This window comes from Cryptomeria japonica, chromosome 3 (assembly GCF_030272615.1).
Source record: "Cryptomeria japonica chromosome 3, Sugi_1.0, whole genome shotgun sequence".
Classification (NCBI taxonomy): Eukaryota; Viridiplantae; Streptophyta; class Pinopsida; order Cupressales; family Cupressaceae; genus Cryptomeria; species Cryptomeria japonica.
In genome coordinates, this window is record NC_081407.1 from 906,995,692 (window position 1) to 907,009,017 (window position 13,326).

The 13,326-nt window shown below is 34.9% G+C and overlaps 1 protein-coding gene across 1 annotated transcript in view; it reads left to right on the forward strand.

Moving 5' to 3' along the window:
• Window positions 1-13,326, forward strand: part of LOC131067021 (uncharacterized) — a 101,313-nt gene that overhangs the window by 24,123 nt on the left and 63,864 nt on the right. The window contains exons 4-7 of the mRNA XM_058001955.1: window positions 2,684-2,791; window positions 3,002-3,093; window positions 11,231-11,305; window positions 11,405-11,474. Coding sequence (XP_057857938.1) covers window positions 2,684-2,791; window positions 3,002-3,093; window positions 11,231-11,305; window positions 11,405-11,474 — 345 coding nt within the window. The remainder of the gene's footprint in view (window positions 1-2,683; window positions 2,792-3,001; window positions 3,094-11,230; window positions 11,306-11,404; window positions 11,475-13,326) is intronic.

Here is a 13,326-nt window from a genome sequence, read left to right on the forward strand (position 1 = left end):
TTCAGCTTAAGCTTAACTTCAATTGTCGCTTCTTCACTGATATGCATCAGCCTGATGGTGTCTATGCCTGTAGCGACAATCTAAACATCATAAAGCTTTCCTCTGAAGATCTCACTAATCTTGTGGAGATGGTCCTGGGATGTCAAAACAAGACTTAGAATTTCATCAAAGATCAATCATTGCTCCTACATTCTTAGTGTCAAAATTAGATCCTTCCCTCACCCTCATCCTTTTTTCCTTTTTTTCAAAAAATCTAGGCTATTGAAATCCTATATTCCAGCAATATTCAAAGCAAATCAGACGTTAGTCATCAAGTGTAAGTCCCCTTGTGATTCCAGCAAAATCACCTCATACCACAAAGAGCTTATCCACGAGTAGAGAACCTACATACAAGAACCTTGGAGTTGCCTTGACTGATCCTTCGGCGAGATCTTCAGCAGTCGGGAAACTTTGCTCAAGAGAGGATAAGGTACCTTTAGGTATTTTATTCTATGTTCGCATGTGCATAAAAAACACATCAACAGGGCGCTGCCCCCAAATCCCCGTCAAAAAATATAGGGGGAAATTGCACTGATGGAAGTAGGGAAAATTTAACCTCCGAGTCTGATTAGGCTCCATATAACAACATAATTAGCATTGAATAAATCTTGGTATTATACATTTTAGAGTTGAAAGTTTGAAACTACGAGTATGAATGACGAAATTTCAAATATTGCGCGTTTGTTGATCATATGACATGTGTAAAGTTTCAATTATGGCTCTTATGTTCTCTAAATGCATTAATTTCTTTGTGTTTTTTTGTAAAACTAAGGTTTTTTTTTTTGCCGAGTCTTTCGCGAGTCTTTCACGAGTCCGAGTCCGAGTCCAAATTTTTGGTTTGCCGAGTCCGTGGCGAGTCCGAGTTTTTGAAGTTTGGTCTAAAGCTCTATGTGCTTCCTTTCTTCTTTTTGGTTTACATCAAAGGCGCAGGATGGTTGTGGACAGATTCCTATGTCAATAGTATTGGTTTCTGCATCTGGAAAGTAAAAAAATTAGTAATGCAGAATAGCTGGGTCATAGTTGAAGTCACCTCAAAACAGAAAATTCCCCTCACAAATCTGTGTTATTGCAGTTTTATTGAAACAATATTTCAACTTTCAAGTGTTAACATATGCACCCTTGAGATATTTGATGTATGATGCATGCATAAATATATGATGAAACAATGTAGAAAAAGCAGGTTATCTCCTTACCTTATGTTTTTGACATTATTCTATCTGCAGCGGATCATCACGACTGAAATGCTGAACCATTAATTTTTTTACAACCAGAAGTTGTTCATTATAATTATATTTGTTCTCTCCTTAACTGATAGCAAAATGATCTGAAAATTAATGTGATCTAAGCATTGAAAACTGTGATGAAATAATGCTTTTAGTCAATATATTGAATAAATTCAACATCGAATACCATCCTCCTCGTAGCAGGACTTCAACTTTTTGAATCTTGTGCAGCGTGCAAACTTCTGTTATTTTATATGCTAGATTAATGGCATTAAGTGTTTGGAATCCCACTTCCTTGTTTTGTATTCCCCTCAGAATCTGTCACTAAAGTCCCCTCAAAAAAAAAAATCCCCTGAAAAATCTGTGACCCCCTTAAAAAAAAACCATCTGGAATTTTGAAGTGAATCATAATATTTTGCATTAAACTAAGGTCTTTTATTATGCCATTTTAAATCAGGTATTGCATCTTTAATCTTGTGCAGATTATTTAATAGGTAGTATATTGATTTTCCGAGGAATCAACCTAAGCTTTTAATTGTTTCAATCTTGGAATATTTTATTTGTTAGCTTTTATCATATGCATCGGTGTCCTAGGTCAAGCTATGTTCCAATAAATTGACTCATCTTGCACTGTTGAAAGCAGATACCATATATTTTTAATTCCAACAACTAATATTTATCCTCTAAAATTCAATCATGACTATGCAATTTTTGTTTAAAATGTTATGTTTGCCTGGTCTAAATAGAGGTGATTTTACCATACTTCAAAAAATATTATACAGTTAAATTTAAAAACATGTTAAAAACAGCACATGAATTTGAGTCAATGAAGAAGATAATTAGAATTAGCGCGCGTAGTATTAATAATTTTTAGAGTGAGATATGGATTGAAACTGAAACTTCTAAGGCCAGGCCAAAAGTACTAATAATTTTTAAGAGTGAGATATGGATGGAAACTGAAATTTCTAAGGCCAGGCTAAAAGCTTATCACAAATTTCAAGTGAAACCTTTGCATACAGTCTGTATACCATGTACATGAGACACAAATTACTCATTTATAAACATTGTGCAAGGAGTGTGATGCTTCATCAATTAACATATGATGCAAAATGGGAAATTTGTCACCATAATTTGGATTTGATCATATACATGGTAAATATCATATTTTTAGTTGTGAAATTTATTGGAGTCAATGGAAGATTTTCTTATTAATTATCTCTCTAATTTTTGCATCCTGACAAACTTCCAGCATTGTAGCTTATATCAAGTCAAGTTAATCTTGAATTCAGATTTATCATGGATTTTGGCAAATATGAAAAGTATCTATATATGATTCAAGGGCTTCAGCTAAATTTTTAGTGTATGAAATATAAGCTTATGGTTCTGTAAGTGAATCCTTGAAATGCCTTAATGTTTTGCAGGCTTTGCTATCTTGTCCAGTGGCATCCATACGTACTGAGAATCCTCCCTCTGATATTTTAGATGTGCATTTGACTCTGCCTCTTCCTATTGATGAGAAGAGTCTCCCAGTAAGAATTGTCTGGACACTATTAATTTGAATATAAGTTTCGTCATTCGTGCTATTTGGTATTTATCTTTAATGCAGTTTTCAGTAGTTGTCTTTCATTCCTCCTGTCCCTTAAGCAACTTTTTTAGCAATATAATGAAAAAAGCTAAGAATCAATTGAAACATTCATATATTGCTAGAGATAATTTAATTTTGGGGTTATTGTGTACAGGGTGTCTATCACTGTGGTTATCATTCCAGAAAGTCCTATGGTGCAACTTCATACCTAATCAAGCATCCAGAGGGGAACATACTTGTTGACAGGTATTGTTCTATACTATTTTGTCCTAAGTTATTTTTATGTCAGCTACTTCTCCACCACTTTGCACTTCAAGATTCTAATTGGTTTGCTACTTTTATGTCTGTGAGACTTGCTACCCTCATTAGTTTAATCAAAACAGGAAAATTTTGGATTTAGAAAAGAATGTAAATAAATGTAGAAAAGGGGACAAAAAATTCTTGTTTTCAAAAGTTAAAGACATTTCCATAGCATAGAGACAAAGAGAAAATAAAATTGAGATTTTAGCCCATGAATTGTAGAAAAAAGATTGTGTCACTATATTCATATTGCCAATTACATTGCATTGCACAAAATATACTTCATAGTGCATAAATAATAACTAGATGCTGAAACTTTACAAATTCTCAGGTACAATCTAGTTTGTACAAACTTAAGTACAAAGTTCCAAATCACCTTAGACTGTGTATATTGAGATTTTCATAGCAGGTCAACCCCCTTGATTTTGAAGTTGTTTGCAAGTCGCTCAAATTTCTAGAAGGGTTGTACCACTTGCATAGTGTGCCTAGAGCATGGCATGAGAAAATGGAGTTTGAAGTGCTGTTGTTAGGGGTGGCTTTATGCATTGTTTGGAGTCGCCTAGTTGAAGAATGAAGGTTATTTTCTCTGCTGGGGTGAAGAAAGACCTTAAATGAAGATTTCTGCTCTTCCTTGGCTGCCGTACCAACAAGATATTCCTTGTTCAGTTTCCAGAATTTTTGAAAATTAATGTCAGTCTATTTTGTCTTTGCCTTGCTCATGTTTGAGGATGGTTTGAGGTGATCTTGGAGGGTGCATGTTACATTTCAGTTTGGAGAAAGTGTTCCTAGTTCTGGCTTGAGTTTTGAGGGTGTATGATGAGCTGTGTGGGGGTTATAACAGCACAATTCATCACAGACCTGCTCAAAAAGTTATTATCAGCAAGAACAAGCACTTTCAAGCCTATACCAGCACATCTCCATCATTTTCTACAAGGCATTTTGTGGTTGTTCTCAATTTGATGTCATTCATGCTAGTTGGCCTTGATTATGAAATTGCATGTGCCACTGTTATTACCCAGACTTTGTATCATCACTTTAAAACTTATATCAACACTTTATGACTGCCATATATATCATTATTGGCATGTTTATGTTGATACTTTCATATTTGGCAAAAAAAGAAATTGTGTATGGCTATTATAGTGATATTAGAGCTAGATATCTTGCTAGCCTGTGCTTTTAATCCTATTGTGTAGTTATGGTATTTGTTATGGGTGACAGAGAAATTCATTATTACACTATATCTTTTTAGCCTGTGTGTTTAATCCTTTTGTGTAGCTGCAATATTCCTTATGAGTGACAAAGAATTTCATTTTTACACGAGAGAAAAAAAAATCAAAACCACAAAGCCCGGTTGAAGATCCCTTTTCTGAAGTTAAGAGAGTGCATGGGAGTTTAACTAGTGACAGTGACAGTTCTTCACAATCCACAAACAACGACGCCACCTAGAGTCATGGCAGATAAGAGTGGGGATCAGCCACACCTGACTGTCTAAATTTCAGATCAGAGATGGAGTTCAATGCAATTTTGGACATGATGTACAGACGTTAGCCAATCTCAATCAGAATATACCACAGGCTATTCAAAATCAGAATGGTGAGACTAGTTTTACAAATCAACAAAGCACTAATGGACTGTTGGGAAATCTATGAGTGCTCAGTTTGTTATGTGTTGGTTACGAGTTGTTTTAAGAACTTGCTAAATCTAGATTTCAGGTAAAACCGTACAAATAAATTTTAGTCCTTTATATATGTAATGGTTTGAATGATTTAAAATGATGAATAACAAGCAATTTTATTAGTTGTGTGAAGCTTTGAGAATCAATATGTTATAATTGCATAGTTATTTTGATGCACTTGGATTTTTGGGCATTGATATCATTCCTATATTGATTTTGTTCTACTAAAGACGTTGTGCCTTGTACCATTCCCTATTTTCTTTGCTTGTTCTTTGCCTCTTGTCTCCTTTGTTTCCCTGGTGTTTGTTCATTTATTTCCTTTGCCCTTTTGTATTGATCGATGTGCGTGGTTAAGCTTTTCAAATTTTGGAATCCTTACCCTTGATCTCTAAACCTTGTTTGATCTATCTACACTTCTCGGTGTTTGAGGTTGGTCGTATCATAATTCTAAAAGGCTCATCCCCAATCATTGATGGTTTCTTACTTCTCTTGCTCGTTTCATTGGAATCGCTATTCACACCAAAAGGAGAATCTTACATCATCAATCCTCGAACCCTGCTGAATGAAAGGTCACATCACCTCGATTATTGAGCCTTTTCGCTGTCGAGCCATGCATTTAACAAGGTGGTTGGGCATTAATGACAAGATTAAAAGAAAAATTGAAGAGGTCTTTAAAATCCCAAATGCAATACTACACCTATCATTATAGCAATTATCTCCTTGTCATTTTGAGCTTTGCAACTTTTGGGTGAATTTCAGCATGTGTGAGTTGACCTTCCAAGCTGCCCTGCTCCTAAATTGTGGCATTGCATGCTTTTGCCAATTGGTTCGTTGTTGTGGGGAGAATTTGTTAATTTTCTTGTTGTCTTGCCTCTAGCAAACCCCAGGTGAGTCTGTCCCTAACCTTCCTCCTTTATTTTGTTGGTTTCTTTGTCGTTTGGTTTTGTTATTTGCCCTCATTTTTGGGTTTGGTTTTTTGTTGCGCTGCCCTCTTGCCAAATCTCCTCTTCCCTTAATGCTTGCATTGAGATAGTCCAAGATGTTATCGTGACATTTCAAGTTAAGTTTCGACCTTGCCTTTTAGGTTTGCAATTCTTAAAGTGAAAGGTAAACCTCACCCCAAATATCTCTGAGGTGGCATAGAAACATTCAAATTTGGCTAAGTCCATCGAACTTAAATCATTGGGCTTTTATCTTGAAGCCTTCACCTAGCATTCTCCTAGGGTAAGGTGAAATGTCAATCCCCATACCGCACAAAAAGAAAACCTTCACAAGTTTTAAAGTTAACAAAGGCCATTAGGCTTCAGCCCTCTGGATTTCCTCTTAATGGCCAGAACTAACATATGTAAGAATGAAGAGATATTCTTGATGTTCGATCCTTAAAATTTGCTTTACAACACATCAGACCTTTTAAGTCGATCAAAATTTGGCCCTCATCTTTATGCACTAAAGGTTCAAGTTTTCAAGAAAAAGAGATTAAAAGCATCACCACTTGTCGATATTCGATCCCCCACTTGGCTGATCATGCTCCAAAAGGCTAAGTCTATCGGCCATCGGGCCTTAGGGTTCCATGTTTCAAAGTTGATTTCAACTCTAAAAAAAGAGCTTTTAGCCCTCATGATCCAAACTTGATAGTTTTGCATACCGTTATTCTCATCAAGCATCAGTTTACAATCTTTTGATTCAATGCTTACATTGTTAATTAAATATGGTAAATTGCATCCTCGATTCATTAATGTCAATATAAGATTGATTACTTGAATACAAATCAAGTATTGGAGTTCGAGGTTTCTATGGGAAAAATTACTTATGTTTTGATAAACTACAAAAAGGAACACTGAACCTCAATTCCCCTATTTGGTTAAAGTTGGATTTAAAAATTGTTTGTTTTAACCTATAGGAATAAAAGACTAATCTTTGTAAGGCTTATATAAATTAGGGTTTTAATGTTGATGTTTACCATGAGTGAATTTCTAATAAAAGCCATGTTTGCAAAAATCATTTTAGATGAACAAGGAAGGATGATTTACCAATTCAAATGGTATCATCCACCATCCAAGATGTTCTCATCATATGAAGAAATTGGAGATACTGATTTGGAGCATGTGGACTTAGAAGACTTCTTGAAGAGAGTACATCATGATGGGAAGGAGACAACAATGGATTGGTGGAAGTAGTTGCTTTTCCTCTATCTTTTTAATCTCTAGAACTAGTCTTGATTTGTGCCACACACTACAAACCCAAAAAGAGACATGTCATTGGACCTTTAGGTGAAGAAGTCTTGGATATAAGACTAGAAACAATTGAAAAGGTCTTTGGAATACCCTTGCAAGAAGAATATGTAGATATATATTTGAAGAAAGGAGTACAATATTATGAGAAAAGCAAAAGTGCTCCTAACTACATCAATGATAATTTCTTGCTTAAGCAAAGGAAGGTAGTGGCAAAACTGGAGTTGGATGCCAAAGACTAGATTAGACTCATCAGCAGGGTGTATGTGCACCCAAATACTAGAGACTTCCACCCATGGATGTATCTATTCACGAGGACTATCATTTAGAATAAAGAGAAGATTGACTAGGGCACTATCATCAACAACAATCTTGATAGCCAGTTGAAAAGAGTGTTGGATAGCTCTAAGTTTTATATGACTTCATAGCTTGTCTACAAGTCACTTTCCCTAGACTAGAAAGAGTGAGCTCTTTGAGAAATGACAATGTTAAGGTATACCATCACTATCCTTAGCTAAGCTTGGAAAGAAGCCAAAAACATTACTGCCTTGTCAATGATGCATTCACCTTTGCCATCATCAAATAGTTGGAAAATGACTTTACAAAAGATTCTCCATGGAAGCTAATGCAGAATTGAAGAATTGGGGATGTCGGTACATCCAATTCAAGACCTTTACTTACATCAAAATTGCAAGATGCCACAAAGCTCCTTATAAGATCCCCACGTATCCAAGTGACAGATTGATATTGTTAAAGGTATGTGTTGATGTGTTTTTTATGACACCTCGAAGACAGAATAAAATACTAAGTATTCTATTCTCTCTTGAACAAAGAATCCTCATGTGCTAAACAATGTGATCAAATAAGGCAACTCCAAGGTTTACAATGCGAACAATCGACTTTAACATTGGATAGACTCAGTGTATATGATGTGATATGCTAGTAACACAAAGGGACTTACGTTTTGCTAGAACGTGGAACACTAACTCACTCGGAAAATAAAAGACAAAAGGATGAAGGGTTAAGGAAATCTAATTTAAGACTAAGGACAATGATGATAATAGATAGTGCTTTGATAATTGGATTCCATAATCAAGCCTTGCTTCGCCATGAGGAAACAACTACACTAAACCGATGCAATCTCCAAAGGTAACAAAGGATTTTCATATTGTGAAACATTCATCCAAATACCCAATCTTGGCACAATACAAATGAACATCCACAATCGAACTAGTGCTAAATTAGGTTTAGGCTAACCATACATTGCAATTTGCAATCATCAAATTCCAAACAGTATGAATTGGAATTCCATCAGACATCTTCACATATATCCATTATAATCAATGTACTTCAACTAACTTTGAGAAGTAACAAGAAACCATGCAAAATGTAGAAACACAACACAAAGATCCACCATAGCTTAAATGAAAGTTATGTATTGATTTCAACATAGTCTTGGCAACAATCTCTAGCTTCCTCCTACTTTACTCTAATTGCTAACTATCAATTGTCTATTAACTATACCCTTTACAAATGAGAAGATTGAGCCTTATATAGAGGTCTCGCTTACAAATGAATGGCCAAGATTGATTACAAATCAATGGCCGATATAATTCAAAGAAACCTTAATTAGGGTTTACAACATTTTGGACACATGTCCTTCCCTTTAATTCTCGGTTGCTAGGTTGTGGGTTGAGGAATTGTATCTGTGCATCTTTTTGATACCTTGTGCAATCCTTTCTCTCAATCTTATGCTAAAAAAGATTAGGAGTAAAATTGATTGGATCAAAGAGTTATATGCAAAGGATAAGGATATCCAAATGTTTGTCATCAACCACCACATGTCACAAGACATCTTTAGATCATTTTCAAAATTGGAGCTATTAAAGGTAAGTGAAGCAATATAAATTTTTTGTATTTTAGTTTCACTTTATTTACATGATTTATTTCTTCAACTTAGTTACTTAAGTCATAATTTGATTGTGTATTCTAATTCTTCTTTAAAGTTTGTTTTTAATTATTTTATTTTTTAATTTTTGAACGAGTCTTGACACCCATTTTGGCTCTAATACAATTGTTTTGAGACTTGTGAAAATTTGGGAGGCACTTTTTAACATGGTGATTAGCCAAACTTGGTCCATATGGAGGTAAAGCAACATTGAGAGGGTAATAAATATTAAGTGGATGATCCTAGATGACGCTTGGTGGGAATGTGTGGAGTATCTCTTTAGTTTCACTGAGCCCATATAGACCATGATTTGGTATGGTGACATGGACAAGCCTGAGATAAACGATGGCATCGACTCAATGATTGAGAAGATGAGTATCATAAATACAAAAGAGAAAAACCTTGAAGAAACTTTCTTTAAACAAGCATGCACAATTGTTGAAAAAAGATGGAACACAGTGACCACCCTAACATCTTCTTTCCTTTGCATTGAGTCCAAAATACTATAGTGTTGTGATTCTTTCTATGGCAATGAGGAATTGTCCCACATGGAGATTTTGAATTTGTTTAAGGGTACAAGGCAGCATTTCATAGACTCTTCCTTGATTTGCAAGATGTATTCACCAGTGAGTTGATTTATTTTATACACTCAAATGGTCAAAAGTATTGAGGATTTTCTTGATAAGTTCAAGAAGGATGCTCACAATTGGTGGTACATCCATGGCCAACAATTTCAACACCTTCAACTCTCGCAATCAAAGTTTCATAACAAGTAAGTTTAATAAATTTTCATTTATAATTAAATTTTTTATTTTTATAATGTATAACTCTATCTCTCCACTTTGTCTTCATTGGTTTCTAGTTCATTTGCATCCAAGAGGAATTGAAGCACATACTATTTCATTCGCTCAATAAAGTGTAATATATTGCACTCAAAAAGAGTATAGAACTTTAGTGTATTTGCATTCCAACTGGCGCCTCCTTTTGCACAAACATGGCTACAAGAAAGGGGACATGAAGTTGTGGGATATAGAGTCAGCGCATATTGACTTGGATGCTTTCCCTTCCCAACATATTGCACTTGAGGAGTTTGTAAGCGAGCACACTATTAGTGCAAGTGGTAGTGTCACTAGCATTCCTTGTGGTTCATATAATGTTCCTACATCTAATGTTGATGATGATAACATCGATGATTTAGAAAATCCATTTGATGATTAAAACTAATTGTTGAACTCGATATTAATATTTTAATATTGAACTTGAAGTTTGAACAATACATATTTTATAATATTTATCATTTATGTTTAAATGACATTCAAGTTTATAGGGTTTTTGTTGTTTATATGATGCTATGTGATATTCTAATCTTAATTCTTGCTTTTAGGCTGCATGTATATATATATGATATTTACATGTTTTTATATGGACAAACCAAAAAAATAATTTTCTAGATCCATGAACCCAAACTAGGATCCATATAGAACAGGTAATTTAGAACTAAGGCAATAGAGCATATTTAAGCACTGAAAGGGAATAAAGAAGACTTTGTTAAATCATCCAATAAAATGCTTGGCAAGCAAGCAACAAAAGACAAGGTACCCAGCCTGAAATCTCTGTGGATTCCTCCTTTTGTGGGAGATCATGTAACTCTTTCCTTTATAGACCATTCACTAGAAATACAACCCCAAATTGGATTTCTCATGAGAACACCCTTTCAACCTTGTATGACAAGACATCTGAAGGACCTATGCCATCCTTACATAATTCCAAGTGGAAGCTAATGTGTGAGCATATAAAGTCTTTGAACAATGAATTCCTTCATTAGTTGATTTTCACAACTTTATTGGGCAATTTACATATATATGGTCTTTGTGCTTCTTGGCTATCTTGGTAAGAAGAGCAATTAAATATTATATCCACTAGGCATATTTTGATTCAGAATCATATATATCCTTTCAAAAAAGAATAGGAAAGAGGTTAGATGTAATTTTAGTTTTTTGTTTGTTGAGCTTCTGTTTCTGTCAATATAATCAATCTTTGACAGCTGTCTTGCCATGGCACTTGGTTGCAGTTCATGCCTAGGCTTAGTGTTTTGTGAAAAAATCCTTCATAAAATTTCTGTATTATCCAAAAAAGAAAATTAGAAACATTATCTGCTTGCACTTGGTTGACTTAAAATTATCTGTTCTTTAGATCTGATCTAGTTGATCATTTTCACTTCTGCAGTCCAAGCTATAAAGGAAAACTTGTGCACCAAATAGAAGCACTTGGTGGGGCTCGCTACATGTTCCTTACCCACAGGTAAGTCACATTATATTGGCATCTATTCCTTCTTTTTCACTTTGGATCGAACGTGGAAAGTTAGACTACCTAATGGACTTCCTTCAATTCAATGCACAGAGATGATGTGGCTGATCATGATAAATGGGCAAGGAAGTTATCTTGTGAACGCATATTGCACAAATATGAGGTAAAACGGGAAGCATCCTTTCCTTTTGCAAATTATTGATTGAAATCAATATTTTCTTTTGCTAATTATTTCAAGATGATTTAGTTAAGTCACTGTATCCTTTGTTATCATAATATTCATTATATAATTCTTTTTACAACCATTTGTATCATCTTTATTTTTAAGAGAGAAAACCTCTCTCGTCAATATTCTACATTCTCTGAACTATCATTTCAGCTATTTATGGTTAAATAATCTTAAGTGTCAGATGATCCCAGCTTCCCCTGTAATATTCTAAAATATAACCCTTAATCAAAAACCGTATGAAATGAATTTTCTGTGAATGTAGAAAAGAAATCCTAATATTTTTAACAATGAAAATACTTATGGCTTAATTTACTTATATTACCAATTAAAAAACTCATTTTGTGGTTTTTATCATGGTATTGGTAACTAACATTTCATGTACTCTCATTCATTAAGGTGTTGTAGAAGGATATGATGAAGTTACTTGCATAAAATGCTGAAAGATATGCTATTAAAACTTTACTAAGAATTAAACTCATTAAAGATCAAACCATAGTTATAGGACTCGCAAAGTCTGGCCTAGACCTGGCGAGTCCCGAGGCGAGTCACCTCTACCGAGGCTAGAGGACCCTAGACTCAGACTCGGCCAAGTCTGGCCGGGTCTGCACTGACTCGCCGAGTTTGTCAGACTCCGCAGACTCGCGAGTCCTGAGCCCTGGACTTTGCTGTGCCAACACATGACAAAAAGCAAAAAGAATTTAAAAAGTCTTAGTTTTAAGTGCAATAAAAGGTGCATATCTTTTCTCTTTTGCCATAAAAAGTCATTTTTCTTGGATTAGTTCGAAGAGAATGAATAGTTACAAAATATTTGATATTTTCTTGGTAAATTGTGTTAATTTTGTGCCCTAGATCAGTAATCAGATTTATGTCTTTTAATTATGCCCTAGTTTGTTAATCAGATTCGTAATATTTTAGTAAACCATAGTTCAGTAAACTCAGAAATGAAACAAGTAAACAAGAGACAAATAGAAATACCCTGGGAAAACCTCCAAGGAGGAAAAACCCAGCATTAAAGACCCACAGGTCAGATTATATATTCTCTCTTAATTGCACAAATACAATACTTAGCTTGCTTCTCCAGATCTGATCCCTTTTGTATGTCAGATCTGCACTTCTAAGCACTTCAAGTCTGCACCAAAAGAGGCCTATATCCTCTTGGACAAGTTCGCACAATCCTTGACAAGTTCACACAATCCTTGGATAAATTTGCACTTTTATTAGCAGAGCTAATTCGCTGATTGCATGAGGAAATGATTGATTGATTTGAGTTTGCATTTGATCTTTATTTATATGAGTCTTTAACCTTTATTAAATCCAAGTCGGCCTTCCTCCTTTTGGCGCCAATTTATTTATTGAGGCGTGGTGTATTTTAGGGTGGCGTGAGGGTATGGGGCTGAGCTTAACTTGGGGGCACGTTACCCCTTTAGGAGAGGACCTAGTCCTATATGGGTTCGGATGTTGCCTTAAGGCAATCCGGACCCATCTTACCTAGTTACAAACAACAAATTGTAGTGTAAACTGTAAACCCCTAATTTTTTATTTTTGAAAGATTTTGCCAAATAGAAAGAGTTTTCTTGACAACGCTGATAAGTTTGAACAGTGTTTTCACATTCATTCATAATGCTTTTTTACATTACTTTTGGAGCATAGTCATTGCTAAACTTGAAGATAACAATATGAAATGACTTAACAACTGTCTAATAATTTTAAAGGCACCAAAATATGTCGATTGAGCAGCTAATTTGGAAGTTGTGGACCTGATGCAAACTCAGATTTGTGGACAGTC